The sequence below is a fragment of the Muntiacus reevesi genome, chromosome 5 (assembly GCF_963930625.1).
Source record: "Muntiacus reevesi chromosome 5, mMunRee1.1, whole genome shotgun sequence".
In the NCBI taxonomy this organism is placed as follows: domain Eukaryota; kingdom Metazoa; phylum Chordata; class Mammalia; order Artiodactyla; family Cervidae; genus Muntiacus; species Muntiacus reevesi.
Genome location: NC_089253.1, coordinates 52,008,993 through 52,028,671, shown reverse-complemented (window position 1 = coordinate 52,028,671; position 19,679 = coordinate 52,008,993). Strand labels below are relative to the sequence as shown.

At 55.8% G+C, this 19,679-nt stretch overlaps 1 protein-coding gene across 3 annotated transcripts in view; it reads right to left on the bottom strand.

The window, feature by feature from the left end:
• Positions 1–12,747: 12,747 nt before the first annotated feature.
• Positions 12,748–19,679, bottom strand: part of TMCC2 (transmembrane and coiled-coil domain family 2) — a 38,314-nt gene continuing 31,382 nt past the window's right edge. For all 3 annotated transcript variants that reach the window (XM_065938242.1, XM_065938243.1, XM_065938244.1), the window contains 3 exons: positions 15,904–16,847; positions 14,364–14,499; positions 12,748–14,126 (listed from right to left, as the gene is read on the bottom strand). In XM_065938242.1, the coding sequence (XP_065794314.1) occupies positions 13,815–14,126; positions 14,364–14,499; positions 15,904–16,847 (1,392 nt within the window). In that variant the 3' untranslated portion in view covers positions 12,748–13,814. The remainder of the gene's footprint in view (positions 14,127–14,363; positions 14,500–15,903; positions 16,848–19,679) is intronic.

Here is a 19,679-nt window from a genome sequence, read left to right as displayed (position 1 = left end):
ATTTGCCTTTTTACTCTCATTCTGTCATGAGTGCGCAGTGGAATCCTCCAGAAGCTTGACGGTGTGTGCTATTAGAGCAGACTGAATGCTGAGGAGGTCCAAGAATCCAGTCCTGAAAAAAAAAAAAAAGAATCCAGTCCTGCACAATGTGAACATACTTAATACTATTGAACCGCACACTTAAGACAGTTAGGATGGTAAATTTTATGTATTTTGTTACGGCAATTAACTTTTTAAATTAAAAAAACATTTATCTCTTTTTCATTAAGCCAACCATTAAAAACATTTGCAAAAACGTAGAACAATCCTACTCTTCTCACTAATTTTTTTCATTTTGAAAAAAATAGCTTTTTTTGTAAAAAGTGTTTTGTATATATAAACATGTAGTGAGTTATTACCATTGCTTTTTTAGACTGTTCTTTTAAAATAAATTAATAAATATTTTCAAGTTCATGTTTTAATTGATAATATGGTAAACATCATTTCACCGACATAAAAGCTCTTTGAGTGTCCTCAATAATTTTTTAGAGTCTAAAGAGACCGAAACATTAAAAATTGCTGCTCTACCAATAAGGAGTATAGCATGTAGGGTTGCCAGACAAAATGCAGGATTCTCTTCTCAGTTGAGTTTGAATTTCAATTAAACAATGAATAATTCTGTAGTGTAATATTACCTAAAACATACTAAACTAAAGAAGTATGTATTATTTATCTGTAATTCAAATTTAAATGGGCATTCTGTATTTTTATTTGCTAATCTGGCAACCCTGACAGCAGGAAAGATTTAGGTCAGGCTGAGAACTTGAATCAGATTTTGGGATCCTGACCCAGAAATGGAGAATTTCTGACAACTTTTAACAAAAACAAATGGGTCTGAGGGCCCTAAATGCTTAAGGTTGGAGGTGCCAGCCTGGAGGAGGTGCGAGCACCAGAGATCTTCCCTGAGCTGGCCTGAGGTTCACTCACCCTCCAGGAGGAAACCCAGGCAGCTTGAGGATGAGCAAAAGCAACGGAAAGTGAAACCCAGTATCGGGTTGTTGTTAAAAGGAGGAAGTGATGCTGGGTGGGGGCAGGCAAGGACTGAGGTCTCTGGAGGATGTCAAAAACAGGAGGCAGTGAGGTCACTTAACTCTGCTAAAAATAGCTGTGGCTGCCATGGGGTGAGTGCTGTCAGGAGGCCAGGGGTGAAACTTCGTGTCTGGGTGGGGCTGTGCAGAGGTGCAGCTGGGGTGGTTGGGGTGTCAGGCCAGGTGGCAGGAAAACCTAAGAGGCATATTTGGGGCTAGAAATAAATAGAAACAAAGAATTAGTCTCAGGAGCAGCCCAGAGGAGAAAGGCCCACCCCTCCAGCTAAGAAAATGGAGGCCAGTGACAGGTTCCTCCTCCCATCAGCATGAGGAAACTTTAAGAAGCTCTTTCCATAAAGAGAAGCAAGGGTGCCCCAGACATAAGACTAGCAGGGAGGTTACGATGCTTTTTTTTTTTAAACGGCCTTAAACTATGTAACTGAGCATCTACTGTATACTTGGCATTGTATCCGGCTTTGAGAATCTCAGTTTGGATAAAATGTGATTCCTGCCCTCCAGAGCAGTGTAGGAAGTCCAGTAGAGAAGACAGGTGTATAAAACCGACAGGAATTTATGAATTCATTGTGCTAAGAGTCACCCACCCCCTGCAAACCGGGGCCTCTGCGTCAGCAACCACCAGCCCAGGCCAGGCTGCAACCCAGCTGAGGACAGAGAACCGCCCAGAGGCTTGCAGAGCAGCGCTCCAAGTTCCAGACCCTTCCTCTCCCCACAAATCTCTGCTGGTTGCTTGGAGCAAAGGAAAATAATCCCAGTTTGGGGAAAGACATAAAAATGACAGTTTTCTCCCTTGAACCTTCTCCCTCACCCCATGCCAGCCTGGGAAAAACTGTTAGACGCTTCTTGAGAGGGTTTCTAAAGGCCATTATTGGCTTCTGATTAAAGGGGTGTGTGTGAGCGGGGCTGGCCTTCTTTGACCCTGGAGGTTTAGAACCCAACCTGAAGTCACACAGCAGGTAGAGACAAAAGACAGTTCCCTGTTTCTGGTCTCTAGCTTACTGAATAAACATGGATTGAGCCCCTGTTGCCAGGGGCCGGGGAGATGCTGAGTCCAGAGCCCTGGCCTGCTGGGGACATGGCCGTTACAGGGGTCAGTGAGTGACCAGACAGTGCCTGAGGAGGGTGTGAGCACAGGGCTGAAGCAAGCCGGGCATCACAGGCAAGAGGGGAAAGCTTCTTGGTGGGAATGAGCTGGGTGTTGCAAGCTGAAGAGTTTTCTGGATCAAGTAGATGTGTTTTAGGGAAGCTGGAATTCCTTGACAACTTAAAACTGACCTCAAATAGTTATCTGGTGCCTACATGCAAACCTTAATCCCTCGGGTATTCTCTGGGTCCTGACTCCCACTCCCTCCCAGACCTATTTGATCTGCCCAGGTGTCTGCACCCCAAGGAGAGGCAGGGTCCAAAGGCTCTTTCCCGGTCCACTGGGTTCCTGGGGTTCAGGCTCCAGGCCTGGTTTCTGCCCTTGTCTTTCTTCTCCCTCAGGCCACAGCCTGGCGCTGCTTTGCCAAGAGGGACGCTGTGAGAAGCACAGCTCAGCGTGGAAGCAGCTGGGTGTGTCTTCCTGGAGCAGCGGTGGGAGCCCGCTAGGCCCGTCAGGACCAGTCAGGACCAGTCTCCCCTGTGGTCAAGGGCAGCCACTTTTCTGTTGCGTCTTCTCCGCTGGCGGACAGACTGTGTGGGCTCTTCTGAGGCCTCATGTGTGTAGGAGAGTGTTGACTCTGCCTAGATTGTCTACATGACCTTGGTCAAGTCCCTGGATCTTGACCTCCTGTTTGTTCAATTGTAATCTGTACTCTGGGCTTCCCAGGTGGCGCTAGTGGTAAAGAACCTGCCTGCCCATGCAGGAGACATGGGATGGGGGTTTAATCCCTGGGTCAGGAATATCCCCTGCAAGAGGCAATGGCAACCCACACCAACATTCTTGCCTAGAGAATCCCGTGGACAGAGGAGCCTGGTGGGCTACGGTCCATAGTGTCGCAAAGAGTCATATACAACTGAAGCAACCTAGCACACTATCTGTACTCTAGGGTCTGTCTGAGGCAGTATGTGTGAACACGCTTTGTGAGCTATAAAGCACTGGTGTGAGAGTCTGTAACTTGTGGGAACCCTCAGATCCTACAGTTTGAAGAGGAAGGCTATCTCAGAGTTTATTTTTCAGGCACCATCTTCCAGCTGGGGATTCCTAACCTGGGATCCAGATGTTCTTCAGGGAGTCCTGGTGTCATTTGCAAGGTTTTCTGAGAAGGTACATTTTCTGGGAAGAGGGTGCCGAGTTTTTCATCAGACCCTCAAGAAAGTCCACAATGAAGATCTGTTGAGAGCCATTGCCTGAGCCTTGGGCTTCATCCCTGGGGATACTCTGCCAGGGAACCCTGACCCAGGAAGGCAGAGGAGCCTCCAAACCATTGGAGGCCACAGTCACGCAGGCTGGGCGAACTGTGTATCCACTCAGCATGAACATGGCTAAACAGTCACAAGTCCAAAGTCACCTAAGAGGTGTCTGTTGACCCCAAGTTCAATGCAGACCAGCAAGATGATAGAGCTCATGAGATCTACATCATGCCAAAATTTAGGAGGCGATGATTCTGTACTATAACCTGTGCTGGCCTGATTTCAGCTGGAAAGCCAAGTCCCATTCTAGAGACCATGTTACAAGAAAAAAGCAGATAAATGGAAATGATTCCAGAGGACATAGGCCAAGGTGTCAAAATGTTTTAAATCCAGTCTTCTAGGAGGAATGACTTTGGTTGAGTAGAGGAAGACTGGGAGTGGACATTAAATTCTTGAAATCATATCTAGTGGATTCTATAGGAAGGCAGATAGAAACTCAGCAAAAGGAAATATTTTCTAACAGTGAGCTCAGTCCTTCAGGGAGTAGACAGACTGGAACTCTTCACTGTCCCACATATTTGGTCTTGCGAAAGGGAATGAACTGCAGGGTCCAAGCTCTATCCCAGAAGAAGAGACAATGACTACTCCTCCTCTGGGATTCAGAGAGAGTTGGTGTTGCTTTGTAGAGGGGAGGAGGGGTAGTGCAGGGAAGAGGAGGCCTGGGACCCTGTGTCTGCTTTCACAAATGAGTTCTTCTCTAACTGCCTGGATCTGCTGTGGTCTAACCCCTCCCTCCGCGGACCTTGATGTTCTGCATAGGGCGGGACCCAGGGCTGGGTGAGGACAGAGGAAGGGACTAGTCTCCAGTCCCCTTGAGAGACAGGCTGGGATGTCCTGGGCCAGGCCAGGGTTGGGAATGGAAGATGGCTCATTGGTGAGTCACCCATGGCTATTGTCTGCTCCCGCTCCCTCTGGAGGAGGGTGGCTGGGGCAGACGAGGCCTCTGGCCAGCTGGGCCTGTGAGGACAGGTCTCCCACGCCTGGCGTCGCAGCTCCGGGGCCCCTCCTCAGCCACCACCCAGTGGGGCAGGGCCCAGGACGCGTGTTGAGGGGAGGGTGTCCACCTCCGCCACTCTTCACTAAGGGCAGGGGGCGGGGGTCACACAGGGCAGCCCAGGGGCGCAGCCTGTGGGAGACGCTGCCTGGCCCGTCTGGCACAGCCGAGGAAGCTGGCGGGCGTGCCCCCGCTCTGGTGACCACACCTGAGCCTGCCCGGCGTGCCCTCTCCACCACACCCATCCCAAACCTCCTTCCAAACTTGTTCTCATCAAGCAGGCCTGTCAGCGCCGCCCCCGCCTCAGGGCCCCGGGGGAGCCCGCGGTGAGCGAGGGAGCCGTGGGTCGGCCCCTCACCAGGGCCTGGTCTGCTCTAGGCAGGCAGGCCTCCCACCTCCAGGCGAGTCTGGGTCCCTGAGGCCTCCTGGGGTTGGAGGTCGCCAAAGCGCAGAATGATGGGCTGTCAGAGTTGTTATATGTTCGGAGACACTGAGGCCGTCAGAGAGCAGACGCAAGGAGCAGGCTGCCCAGTCTGCTGTGGCGGGCACTGCTGTCCTCCCGCCCGGGCAGCCTCTGACTGGGGGAAGCCCTGAGGGGTGGGGCCGTGGTACAGCTCGGCTTCTGTCATCCGTGCTTCTTTGCTTCTCTGTGGGCCCACACGAAGGTGCTCCAAGGGGCAAAAGAGAGGGGTGGCCTGTGGGGACAGCAGCTTGGGCCCTGGAGCCTGACACACGAGGTCAGAACCCCGGTTCCTGCTACCTCCTCCCAGCCGGAACTTGAGCCGTGTCTAGTTCTCATTGAGCCTCAGTTTTCTCATCTGCAAAACGACAATTGCTTAGCATCTCTAAACGCAGAATGTATTTCAGTACTCATCTCACGGAACGCTCACAGTAATCCTTTGAGGTGGACGCTGTCTCCAACCTTCAGATAAGAAAACCGAGGCTCAGAGGTCACATCCGCCGTCAGGATCTGGGAACCCCATGAGCGGTAGAGCTGAGAGGTCACCTGCGACGGTCTGCTCCCAGGGCCTGCGCTCTGGGCCGCCCCACAGTTCTGCCCCTGTCCCCCCAGGATGGCCGGGAGAGATGATGGCGCAAGTGAGCAAAGACGAGAGAGGGGCTTCCGGGTCCAAAGCAGGGGCCACTGAGAGGGCGCTGGGTCCAGGGCCGGCGGCACTTCCGGTTAGTGGGAGGAGGGCACCGGAAGTCTGCTGGAGGCAGAGCTAGGGCAATGGCGGCCCTGTGGTTAAAACGGGCCGTCCGTGCACCTGAGACTGAGGCCGAGGGAAACCAGACTCGGGAGCCACGTGTGCCAAGTTGCCCCCAGGGAAAACTTTCCTGTGGGAAGGGACATTTTTACTCTCTGTGCCCTCATACACCAACTGTGCATTATTTGAATTTTCTATTAAAGAAAGAATAAAGGTGGGTGGACGGTGTCTTCTGTTTTGGAGTTTTCTCCAGTTTTGTACAACAAACATGTATTAACGATCTTCGGGAAATGCCATTTAAATGAGATTATACATGAGTGCCGAAAAATTGATGCTTTTGAACTGTGGTGTTGGAGAAGACTCTTGAGAGTCCCTTGGATTGCAAGGAGATCCAACAAGTCCATCCTAAAGGAGATCAGCCCTGGGTGTTCATTGGAAGGACTGATGCTGAAGCTGAAGCTGAAACTCCAATAATTTGGCCACCTCATGCGAAGAGTTGATTCATTGGAGAAGACCCTGATGCTAGGAGGGATTGGGGGCAGGAGGAGGAGACGACAGAGGAGGAGATGGCTGGATGGCATCACCGACTCGATAGACATGAGTTTGAGTAAAATCTGGGAGTTGGTGATGGACAGGGAGGCCTGGTGTACTGTAGTTCAGAGAGTCGCAAAGAGTCGGAAATGACTGAGCGACTGAACTGAACCGAACTGATATGTGCAGTGTCTAGAGTAGCACCCCTGTTGTGATGGAAATGTGCTCCATCCGGGCTGTCCAGTATGGTAGGCACCGGCGGCATGTGGCTCCTGAGACTTGAAATGTGGCCCGTGCAGCTGAGGAAATGGATTTTTAATTTTATCAAATTTTTATTACTTTACATTTAACTTAAATAGGCCTGGCTTTTGAGGGTTCAGTAAGACAGACAGTGGATGATGCTGCTGGGCTTCGGAAGTAAGCTTTCTGCCGTGTCCCTGTCCGAACCTCTCCTGACAAGGGCCTTCTTCCCACCTTCTCTCTCCTCCCTGTCTGCAGCGTTTCCTTTAGTCAGGGGTGGAGTCTGGACCCCCTCTGCCTCCCTCAACCACCTAACATTCCTTCTCCGACCCTGTGCAGAGTACAGGGGTTCCTCAGTCAGACCCTTCCAGGTGTGTGTGTCATCTGCAGTGAGAGCCCAGACTTAGCTGCACCTCACTAGCCATCTCAAGCAAGTCACTGGGCCTCAGTTTCCACGTCTGTATAATGGGAGCATTGGCCAGAGATTTCATGACGGCCTCACGGCCCTTCACTTAGCTGCTGAAGTCACAGGCTGGTATCACTGGGCACGGCCAGGAGTACTGGGTGCTGCTGGGCAAGAGGGCCTTAGGTGACAGAAAGGACTGTCTGGCTGGAAGGCTTCCGAGGCATGGGTGAGATGTATGTGATGAAAGGTGTGTCATCAAGAAACAAGAACTTTGCTAACCCAGCTCTCCTCTGGCAGTTAGATGCTCTTTCTTAGACCATAGCTTCATTGTAGCAGTTGCCAAGTTCTATTGTTGTTTACCTATTTTTATCTCTGTCTTTCTGGATAGATTTTGAGATGTTCAAAGGGAAAGAGTTTGTCTAGTCCACCTCAGTATCCTCCATCTCTGACATAAAGACATTCGGTGAACAGATGAATACATTGTCTCTTTGAATCTTCCCTAGCCTTTTTCCTCTGGGGTTGGCAATAAGCTCTGTGCCTCAAAGGACTCAAGCTGGGGAAAAATAGAAAGTCAATGAAATTTATAGAAAAAAATTTTCCCTTTCTTCCTCCTTGAAAGTGTTTTTTCTTCAGTCTCTCAAACCCTAACCTTTTATTTCTCTGGCAAGTGAGAAAGTGCTCTGTGGGATAAACTAATTCATACTAACATGTGAAGGACTCAAGGTTTACTCCTCCTAGGGGCACCTGCATTTGTACATGTAACAAGCAACACTTCAGCTGACTGTGGGTATCAGATTTCAGTTACAGGTAGTGGCATTGTCAGCAAGTCTGGGTTTGTCCTGTGTCCATGAGTAAGTTCCCCTCACCCTTCTGAGGTTCGGTTTGCTATCTGTAAGTGGAGTCTTACGATATCTCTCTAGTCACCCTCTAGGGTTATGATGGAGATAAAATTAATCCATGCACACAAAAAGCATTGTGAGCTGTGAGTTCCTGGCTAGGAAAAGGGATTGGTATTGCCATGGTTTGGGGCCAGGGTGGGGCCTCCCCACACCCTCAAAATCATACCTGAGCAGAGACAACAGCCATGCATGGAAGCCACCTCCTTTTTGATCTTATAACTACCAAGCGGAGATGAAAACTCTGGCACCTCTCTCATCTTTATCCCTACCACCAGGGGAAGGTGAGAGGGAGGCCAGGAGAGACTTCAGGGGCAACCTGGCTCACCCACGCACCCTCAGACGCCTCCCAGCCACCCTGGGCATCAGCAGTTAGGACCCCAGGGCTGGAGCACCAGTCTCCTGACTCCTGTCTGCGTGTGTTCCTGCTCACAGACCTTGCCCAAACCAACCCTCCCCGCCACCACTCAGGTCTGCTTCACAGAGACATATTCTGAATCTCCCAGACTCACCAGCCTTGTGAATCTCCCTGTCCTAAATTCTCCATTTGTGTGAAGATAGGGACCCTAAGGTTCAGAAAGTTTGTGTGATCTTCTCAGTACCACACAGCATACTTGAACGTGAGCCCCTAAGTTCCTAGTTTTCCAGATTGTCCCAGCTCTTCCCGCCTTATCTCCCCAAACTCCCCAAACCTTCCCTCTCACTTCCAAGCATAGACAACCCCTCTGAGACCCCCAAGCCTCAAAAGTTCTGGAGAGGGGTTCCCTTCCCCTCTTTCTGTGCCTTCTCCCTGGAGTGGCCTTAGACGCCCTTTCCCAGGTGGTCAGCCCTCTGGGGTGAGGGCTGGCAGTGTGATGCCTAAAACGCTGCACACTCCCTCGAGCCTTCCGAGATGCCTCTGCCTCACCTGCGAAACCAAGACCTGACCGAAACCATCTGCTGTAGGACACTCCCCTGCTTGCCTCTTGCCTGACATGTTGTCTGAGAATCCTCTCCAAAGGTCCCCATCAGAGTAGAGCTCTCGCTCCCTGGATCTCCCCCCATCCCCAGCTCTGCTGCAGCATTTATTCCTTCCTGCCTCTGTGTGTGTGTGTGTGTGTGTGTGTGTGTGTGTGTGTCCCCACGCTAGGCCGTGGGCTCCATGTGGGTATGGATCATATCTTGCTTTCTTTTTTGTCTCCAGTGCCTGGCACAGAGTAGGTGTTCAAAACTGCGCTTCTTAAATTTCATTGAACCCAAGGCTCAGGGAAACTGGGGGCCACCCACCTGGACTCCAGGCTGCCCAACTATGATAGGAGCTCCAAGACCAGCAGATGGAGAGGAAGGAAAGGGGTTGCTCAGCCCCTTCCTTCTCAGTGCACGTGCTGCTGTTTTCAGGTCTCTCCATCCCCAGCCTGGCCCTGCCTGGCTGAGAAGATGAGCAGACACATAGCATGTCTGTGCTGGTGACCTGTCTCTTGCATGAGTTTATTTAAGGCCCACTTGCGTGGGAAGTCCTCTTCTCCTCCCCTCCATCTCAGCTCTGAGTGCTTGGGCCTGGACTGGTCTCAACTCGAAAAAGGACACAGGGGCCCAAGAGAGCAGACCCAAGACAATCCGGCCTTCCTTAGGAGCCCAGGGATCTGAGCGCCCACAGCAGCAGAGGAGCTAGGTCAGCAGTGCGTTGAAATTGCTCTAAGAATAAGGCAATAAAGAACTTTCCAGCTGGGAAGCTGGTGGGCAGCAAGGTTGCTCCCAGCTCCTTTGGGAGGTTGGCTCCAATGCTTCTGCCTGAGGGCCACTGCTGTCCCTTCTCAGGCCCTGCCGGGGCCTGTCCTAAATCAGGTCAGAGCCTTCCTTGGGGACCCCTAGTGGCCTGCTGCCCCAGGGAGACACCCAAAGCTTGTGAAATGTCCTCTGGAAGCAGAGCCAATCAGTGGGTGGCTTGCTGGAGGCAGGGCCGTGGCCAGGGTGGCCGGTCCAGCACCCCTGGGCCCAGGACAGTTAGCCTTGGAAGGTGGGGCCCCAGGGATGGGCTGCAGGGGTGCACGCCTTGGGGAGGACCCACGTTGGGAAGCAGCGCTGCCGTCCCCAGCCTGGATCATCCTTTTGGCCGGCTGGATGACTCAGGTCCTGCCAGCAGGTCTGGATGTGCTACGGCAGGTCCAGCCTCCCCTCCCTCCCCTCTCCTGTCTCAGCACTCCAGGTGGAGGCCAGGCCTCCTCCTTCCTGCTCTGCTGGCAGGGTGGCTGCCACTGCCGGTCACCTTCTCAAGCCCTGCCCCAGAGCAGGTCAGAACCCTCCTCCGTGGGGGACCCCAGCTGGCCCAGCTGCACCCCGACAGGCGTCTGCCTCAGGGAGAGATTGGGAACCTGGAGCGCAGGCGCCCACATTTCACATCTTCTCTGAACCTCACGAGCGCCCTGCCCCTTGGCCAGCCCAGGCGTCCTTATTTCAGACGAGGGGACAGAAGCCTGTGACCTCACACCTGGTGCTGAGTGGTTGAGCATCCACTTAAACCAGGCCTCCAGATGCGGGTTCTCAAGTGCACACCTGGGCCTACAGTCTGGGGGAGGCAGGGCCCCCCCACACTCACAGGACCTGGGCCAGGCAGGCCTCACCTAGTCCTGTCTCAGGCTGGGGCTTGATTCCTTGGGACTGGATTTGTCTGTAGGTCTTAGGGTAAAGGTGTCTGGAATAAGCAGGTTCTCAGCTACCAGGGAAGGGGAGCTGTGAGGCCCCCTACTGGGCCTTCGGGAGCTGAAGGCCAAGACCTCCCCAGTCACCCTCGGCTTGGCTTGTATCTGTGGGGTCTGCTGGAGATGTCTCTTGAGCAGTTCTGTACTTGAACATCCCTTGCCTTCTGGAAGGAGAAGGAGTCATAACTGCCTAGGGTTAGTTCTTTATCATGTTCTAGGCACCAGACTAAGGTCTTGACACACAGAATATCTTCTCCCTTGCACCCCAAACCTGCAAGCCAGGTATTGTTTGCGTTCCGATGGGCAGAGGAGGAGGCTAACGGAGGCACCGGGGACCTGGTCTAACCTGAGTGGTGGTGCTGGATTTGAGCCCAGGTCTGCAGGCCCCAAAGCCCAGGCTCTTACAGGGAAATCTGACCTCGCTTGAGGGCCTGCCACACGGATCCAGCAGGCGCCCTGGCTAAAGTTCGCCCCCTCTTGCACCCGGGGCTCCAGGTCTCTCCTCCCCCGGCCCTGGAATCATCCTTGAGTAACCCTGCGTGGTGAGGGTTAGGTGGCCACCCCCTGCCTTGTACTGTGGGAGGCCTTTGGCCTTGGCCCAGGCTGCACCTGCTGCGGCTCCACGGTTTCCACGAGGCTGGCACAGCAAGCAGGCCGGCTCCAGGCCAGCCAGGTGCCTGCTAAGTGCTGTTGGAGCCGCAACCCCAGGCAGCTCTGCCCCCGCCCTGGGTGGCTAAGGCCACGGGAATGTGCCGGCCAGGCCGAGCCCTCCAAACCCCAGTGTGGGGCTTGGGGCTGAGAGGACACACGACCTGGGACAAAGGCTGCCTGCTCTGCAGTCCAGAGGACGGTGGGCCCTGATTCAGCGTCTCACCTGGTGACCCCTGGCGGGTGAGGCAGAGAGCAACTCGTCCACTGTTCACAGAGAACAGAGAAGCTTGGACAGAAACACAGAAGGGCAGCGACTGTCAGAAGGATGCTCAACTCCTGGTCAGGCTGGGCTTTGCACGAAGCCCCTTGTCACAAAGGGGCCAACATACGGCCTGCTAGTTCCTCTTTTTCGCAGAAGATGGCTCTGTAGCTGGTGCCGTCCCTCTCTCCTCAGGCTGTTTGCTTTGCAGCCTCAGGATCTGCTGAGAATGCTCCCCCCTTCCCTCCTCCCGCTCAGCGTGGACTGTGGCTGGCAGTGACAATGAGGAACCAGTGCAGAAAAGGCACCTGACCTTGGGGAGGAATGTGTGAAATGTCAGCAGCCCGGAGCAGCCACCCCCCACCTGGGGCCCAGGAATGTGGGTTCCTGGCCCAGCAGCCCATGGCCCCCAAGGGAGGTGCATGTGTGGCTGGAAGAGAAGGTGGATGCGGGGCCCAGGAATGGCATTGTTGGAAGGCCCTGCAAGGTCACTGGGTGAACCCCTCGCCTGGTTACAGAAGGTGAAGGTGAGCCGTCTGGCTGCCCTCCTGGAGGTGCCAGCCCAGCACCCACTCTGATCCAACTAGGGGCACAGTCCCTGACCCCTAAAGGCCCCTGAAGCCCACAGCCATGGATACAGCTGTGACTTGATTTCTGAGACCTACTGAACCACAGATGTCAGAGCCCTTCATCCACCCATGTTACAGATGCGGAAACAGGCCCAGAGAGACGGGGCCTGGCCACGGGAGCACTGACTATGAGCCAGGTCTCGGGGTGGGGGGGCGGTGGATGCTTTCTACACCCCGCCCACTTCCATGAAGCCGGGGGAGTCTCCTGCTCACAACAAGGGGACTCAGGTGGGCCCACCAAGCTCCCACAGGTTTCCAGCTGGGAATCCAGTGCCTTCCGTGGGTGCCCTTCCCTGTCAGGGCAGACACTGAGGGCCTGGCCTCTGTGCTTTGGCTCCTGGTGAGCAGGTGAACCTCTGCTCAGGCTACACAGCATGAATAAGGCCAAGCCAACTCCAACCGATGCTCCTCTCTGGGATTGAAACCCAAGCTAGTGCTGAGTAAGGACACCGCTGCCCTCTTGTGGCCATGCCTGGGCATGACTGCTGTTCTCCGGGCCTCCAGTGGCTTCTGTCCAATTCCCCTCCTTCTAGAAAGCAGTGGGGGTGAGACAGGGTGGGCACCATCTCACCCCCCATCACCGAGGCCAGCGTTTCGGCTGCAGAAAGCAGTCGGGAAGGCTGGATCTGTCCGATGCCAGATCCGAGAGGAAGGAAGAAGGTCTCGGGCCCACAAGTGAGGCCTAGTCTGTGTTACCCAGAACGCTTGAGTGTTGGGAGCTACTCGGTGGTTTCCACGGAAACAGCCTAATCGACCAACGCTAGACAGGGTGGTTTGAAAATCTGGAATATTTATTTCTCGGGAAGGTCCAGAACTGGCAGGCACTCCCCTCCCCTGTTCCTGGGGATCTCTCTCCTTTGGTGAGCGATCCCCTCTCTTCTCGGAAGTGCACGGGGGAGACTGGGATGTGCAGAGAAAACATACACAACACTCCAGAGCCTTAAAAAAATACAGCCACAACGACCTCCCCCACACGAGTACACACATACAAAATAAACAGACGTATAAAAGAGGCTGGAGGGCAGCTCGGGGGAGTGGGGCTGGGCGGCCCGGCCCCAGCCCCAGCCGGGACTACCCAGAGCTCAATCGACAGAAGTGCCCCACGGCCAAGACGCAGCCTTGGCTTCAGAGAGGGGGCCCGGGAGGTGGGCAGGGGACCTCTCCCTGGAGCTCAGGACAAGGTACCAAGAAACAAACAAATAAATAAATAAATAAAGCCCTAAGAGCTTGGGCTGAGGCTTGGGGCCCCCGGGGGCCTTCTTCCCTGAAGAGCAGATCCAGTGACAGGCAGAAAGAAGAAGAGGGAAAACACAAATCCAAAGCCACATCCACCCGGCCTGCAGGGCCGCATCTTCAGATCCCAGAAGGGCCCCACCCAGGACCCAGCTCTGGAGGAGGGAGGGGTGAGCTGGGGAGCCTCCTGGGCCAGGGAGGCCCCCCTTGCTCCTGCCTTCATCCTGATCATCTCCACGAGTGGGGACTGGAGCTGTCTCAAGCGTGGGCTCCCCTCAGGAAAGCTCTCTTCCTGACCCCAGGCATCTGCATCAGCTGGGAGAAGTCCTGCTGTGACTGTGAACGATCCAAACAATCCATCCGGTCCTGGGCCACAGGCATCTCCCCCACCTCCAGCAGGGATACACACGACGACGCTCCCTTCAGGTGAACGGGGAGAAGGCATCAGACAGAAGAAGCACGCACAGAGAAGGGGGCAGAAGTGGCCAGGACAGACAGTTTGGGCAGGAGGTCAAACTGGACACGTGAAGACGCCCCACAGACTCAGGAGCCCCAGGGTCCCCCCTGGAGCAGCAGGGGCCAGCGGGGAGCTGGGGGGAGCACGGGGCCCTCAGCTGGGCAGCAGCACGTGCTCCAGGAGGTAGGTGAGGGAGTCCCAGTGCTTCCAGAGCAGGAGGAGGACGAGGGCCAGGAGGGCGGTGCTGGAGACGCGCAGGCGGGTCTTCACGAGCGGTGTGATGAAGCTGGCCACGGTGGACACGAACACCAGCAGCACGGCCATGAGCGCCAGGATCACATTGATGAACTTGCCCAGCAGCGCCCGCGCGTTGGCGTTCTCCACGCCCTCCAGCTGCACCACCTGCTGTTGCTGCTGCTGCAGCTCCAGCTTGGTGACCCGGGTCAGGCAGGACTCCACGGCCTCCTGCAGGGACACAGGGGCGGGCGAGCTTAGGGTGGGGAGACCTCCAGTCTGAGCCCCACCTGCCCCTCGGGAGGTGACGATGCCCAGGGCACCCCCCTCCGGAGGGTGGTCAGCTGCAGCTAGGGGCCCCAGTCCTTTCATGCTGACTATCTGGAGAGGCTGATGGGAGTGGAAGTCTTGACTAAGGGGAAGGGGTAGAAGCAGACCACCCCCAGCTTCCTCTCGGGGCCGTGGTACCTGGATGTCCCGGGCCCTCTCGTAGGACTGGTAGGCCACCTTCTCCTCCATGCTGGCCAGCTCCTGCTTTAGGTTGGTCATCTCATTCTGGTGAAGTTCGGTCAGGTCATTGAGCTGTTCCTCCAGCCGCTCGTACCTGGCAGAGGGAAAATGTGTGACGCCAGCCCTGGCTCCCCAAGTCTCCCATCTCCTCCACCAGGGTCAATTTCACTCATTCTCAACAATGACTCAACCCACCCCATGTGTCCAGCCCCCTCCAATTTTAATAGCAACAAGAAAGCTACTATGTACACCGCGGGCTTCCCAGGTGGCGCTCCTGGTAAAGAACCTGCCTGCCAGTGCAGGAGACATGAGAGATGTGGGTTCGATCCCTGGGTTGGGAAGATCCCCTGGAGAGGGAAATGGCAACTTACTCCAGTACTCTTGCCTGGAGAATCCCATGGACAGAGGAGCCTGGTGGGCCCCAAGTCCGTAAGGTCACAGAGTTGGACAAAACTGAAGCGACTTAGTACACACATGTATACACACAGCCTTTCTTAGAGGTGGGCTCTGTGCTAGGCACTTTAGCCACAATATCTCCTAAGATCCTGCTCACGAACCTTCAAGATAAGGACTGCTATCATCTGCATGTTACAGACTGATGCACAGAGAGATTGGGGAACTTGCCTGAGAGCACAGAGCTCATGAATGGAGGAGTCAGGGATTGACTGCTTCAACAACCTGGGCCCTGAAGCCCTGGGCTAAGATGCTCTCCTGGGGAACAGGGACACATGGATATAGACACACAATCCCTGTTCCCAAGGCACAAAATATCAGAGGATGACTGTTATGTGGGGATAGTGAGTTTTCAGGCAGGTTTCTCCCTCAATTTTCCAAACCTTCTTAAAATATGTCAAGGAGAAAAAGTGCTATCTAAAGAAAAGCGCTCTAAGGATCCAAGGAACAAGTGCTCGATGCCACGAGAGGCGCAGAGCAGAAGCAGGGCCAGCAGAGGGAGGGTGGGGGCTCCGGCTGCTCCCAGGATGGCTTGGCGCTCCAGCCGGATGTTCACACGGACCGCGCCAGGTACCTGCACGGGGCGCCTGACAGGCTTGGGCTCGGTCCTCACAAACCCTGTGAGCTGGGATTCACGTTATTCCCGCTTCACAGGTCAGGACACCCGGTGCAGACAGCAAGTACTTTGTCCAAGGTGAAGAGTGGGAAGAGTAGAGCTGGGATCCAAACCCAGGTAACCTGGCTCTAGGGCCAGTGCTCTTAGCCAGAATCTCTCCGGGTAAGAAGCTGGCCCCTGCCTCGGTTTCCCCTTTTCTACGACCACCATGTAATCAAGTAGGGATGCCACAACGCTCCGTCCAGAGGCCCCGTTATCCTATCTTCCAGTCACCCTGGAAGCTGGTGGAAGGCTCCTCCGGGCCTCCTCCTGGCCCCTTCCAGCAGCCCAGGGCGCTTGGAGATGGTGCATCTGCTTCCACCACTGAACCTGAAATCCGGCCCCTCTCACCGGCGGGGCGGGGCGGGGCGGGGCGGGCGGCGCACGCACCTGTACCGCTCCTCCTGCAGGCACTGGGTCATGTAGGTGTAGTCCCTCTGCAGCTGCGCCTTCAGGTCCTCCATCGAGTCCTCCAGGTGCGACTGGCCCTCCTTGATCTCCCGCAGCTCTTCCAGCACAGCGTCCACGTTGCCGGGGGCCCCGTACAGCAGGCCGGACTTGGGGCTCCCCGGCGCGGCAGCGGCGGGCCCGGCTCCCGAGTTGCTGCCCGCGCCCGCCGAGCTGGCGCTGGCGCTGGAGCACTCGTCGTCGCTGGCATACTTGGGGCTGGACACGAGCGTGGCGCTGCCGCTCAGCGCCCGGGCCGCCTCCTCGGGGGGCCCGTCGTCCAGGGGGTCCTTCAGGTGAGCGATGTTGTCGGCGCTGCCGAACTTGTTCCGGATGAGGCTGGCGAACTCGCGGGGCTTGGACACCACGGCGGAGTGCGTGGCCTGCGAGAGGCCCGAGAGGCTGCCCTTGACGCCCTCCACCACGCCACCGCCGAAGCCGCTGATGCCCGCGCGCACGTTGGCGCCCACGTCCTTGAGGCCCTGCTGCATGTCCCGCAGCACGTCCTTGGGCTGACGCGACGGCCCATTCTGCTCGATCTCCCGCAGGCGCCGGCGGTAGTGTTCCAGCTTCTTGTGCAGCTGGGCGATGGTCTGCGCCGACTTCTGGTTCTTCTTCTCGAACACCTGCTTGATGCGGGACGCCTGCTGCTTGTCGGCGTTGTTGGCCAGCTTCAGGTACTCCGCCACGTTGTCGTCCCGCGCCTCCTGCTCGATCTTGATCTGCTCCGTGATCTTTAGGATCTTCTGGTGCAGGTGCTCGATGGCCGCCTTGGTCCTCTGGGGGTCCGGGGCCCCGTCTGGCACGTCCAAGCTGATGGGGCCGTCGGCGTCACCATGGCCGGGGCCGCTGGCAAGGTTCAGGGCCACGAAGTCCCCCTTGTCGACCTGGGAAGGAAGGCAAGCAAAGGAAGCTACAGTCCATCAGAAAACTGAGGGAAGGGGGCCCCGCAGGAGGCTCTCCAGGGTCCCCGGAGCCTCTGGACTTGGTTTCGCTGCCTGGAAAACGGATGCAGGATGAATGGGAAATTTTTAAGGAAGGAGTCCAAAAGAGTCCCAGCAGTGACAACAGAATCCCCTCCCGCTGCCATTTATGACAGGCGTGCACACCTGCCCCCTGCCTGATCCACACAACATCTCTGCCGTGCAGTTAGGCAGACCTGCGCCTCCTTTGGCCCAGAGAGTTCAAGCAGGTTGGCTGGGGATAAACAGCTACAGGAAGATAGAACTGGAAGCCCAGGACTCTTGCTGCCCCATCATGTGGACCAAGCAGGCCCGAGGCTTCACCGTTATTCCGGGTTATTTCTCAGGGAGCAGACACACTGTTCCTCTGGACTCAAGGGTCCATAAGGCTCCTTCTGGGAGCAGACCTCTCTCTCAGGCTGACCAGAGCCTCACTCGGGCCCACGCAGGCCTCTCTCTCAGGCTGACCAGGCCTCTCTCAGGCTGACCAGAGCCTCACTCGGGCCCACGCAGGCCTCTCTCTCAGGGCTGACTGGAGCCTCACTTGGGCCCACGCAGGCCTCTCTCTCAGGGCTGACCGGAATCTCACTTGGGCCCACGCAGGCCTCTCTCTCAGGGCTGACTGGAGCCTCACTCGGGGCCCACACAGGCCTCTCTCTCAGGCTGACCAGAACCTCTCCCTCAGGCCCCACGCAGGCCTCTCTCTCAGGCTGACCAGAGCCTCTCCCTCAGGCTGACTGGAGCCTCACTCAAGCCCCACGCAGGCCTCTCTCTCAGGCTGACTAGAGCCTCATTCAGCCCCGCGCGGGCCTCTCTCAGGCTGAGCAGAGCCTCCCTTGGGAAGCAACCCCCACTTCCCCACGTGGCTTCCCGGGTGCAGCTCACAGGCCGCCCCAGCTCTGCCGACACCTCTCCCTGTCCGGCCGTTACCTTGCCGCTCCCTGGAGTTGTCAGCAGCCTCTTGCGCTTCATGGCGGCGGGGGCACCTGGGCCTGCCCTGTCCCCCAGGACCAGGCGAGGAGCAACCCCCCACCAGTGGGGTCTCGGGGGCTCAGGTCCCAGAAGGCACCCACCAGCCGAGGGACACAGGGCCCAGGCGAGGGGTCTGGGGACTGCTGCCGCCCAGTGTGGAAGGAGCTGAACGGGCGGCAGGGAGCGGATAGCGCCTTTTCCTCTCCGCAGGCGGGCTCCCCGGGTGCATCAGGGCAGCACAGAGAGGAGCCCAGAGATGGAGACAAGATGGGGGGCGGGGAGTGAGGGGCAGGAAGGGGCACAGAGGATGGGCGAGGGGGAGACAGGCTGGAGGGAAACAGGCCGGCCTGGAGCCCCACTCTCCAGGGCCGGACCCCCCTCGGCCTGCTGGAGGACCTCTGTCCACAGCCGAGTCCCCAAGTGTCTTATCACCATGCAGCAACGGAAGCAGCAGGAAATGGCTCAACCCCATGTATTTTTACACACAGCACACCCCAGGACGGCGGGCTGGGTCAGATCATTCGCTGTCTCTGTGTCTGCTGTGGTGGGGGCAGGATGAGGTATACGTAGGGGAAGGGGTTAAACACAAAGAAAGTGGTCCCTCCAGCTCACGCGACGGAAGCAGCCCGAGCCAATACAGGCAGAAGTCACTGGGCTCCATTTCTCGCAAGGTACAAAGTTACTGGAAAACACCATGAAAAACAATAGCCCTGCCAAACTCAGGAGCCAGGGGAGGGTGGCTCCTCTGTGGGCTTCCCCTCCAGCCTTTCCAGGTCATGGTACCTCTGGGGATGCTGGGAACAACACCCATCCCTTCCCATCCCTCCTAAAGTTGGGACTTTCCTCCCACAGGAGCTTTGGATCTCCCTTTGTGTTCCCTTGTCCTCTGCCAGGTGCTGATATCTGCATGACTTTGTACACCAGAGGAGCCCACACTGGTCCCAGGGTCTACTCGCTGCATCAGACTTCAAACGGCACCCTGCAGTTAAACCCCTTCCACCTGTGCTGTTCCCTACAGTGATGGCAAACACACAGCCCCTGGGCTTTGCTGACCCTCGGTCTTCCCCCCTGTGAAATGGGGACACTCGTATCTCTTCTCAGGTCTCGGGTGAGGGTCATGCCATATGATGTCCAAGGGCGCTTGGCATGCTGTGGGCACACAGAGGCACTCATCTGTGCTGGCTGGCTCTGGCAGCACAACTTTGTGTGGTGGAGGAAATGAAGCTTATTTAAAAGATTATACCAAAAAATTTACTCATCATTGAAACTACGAGACAAAATTAAATTCTATATGCAACACAGCTTTTAATATTAACTCATTATTAATTGGGGGATTTTTGCAGAAACTAATGCCTGTGGCTGGCAATTTGCTGCATAGTGATATTGAAACCTCTCTGGTCAATAACATTCGGGTAACGAAAGATGTTGAAAGTGTTAGTCACGCAGTTGTGTCCAACTCTTTGCAACCCCGCAGACTGTAGCCCGCCAGGCTCCTCTGTCCATGGAATTCTTCAGGCAAGAATACTGGAGAGGGTAGCAATTCCCTTCTCCCCAGGATCTTCCTGACCCAGGGATCAAACCCGGGTCTCCTGTATTGCAGGTAGATTCTTTACCATCTGAGCCACCAGGGAAGACAGTATAGGCAAAGCTATGGTTTTTCCAGTAGTCATGTATGGATGTGAGAGTTGGACTATAAAGAAAGCTGAGCACCAAAGAATTGATGCTTTTGAACTGTGGTGTTGGAGAAGATTCTTGAGAGTCCCTTGGACTGCAAGGAGATCCAAC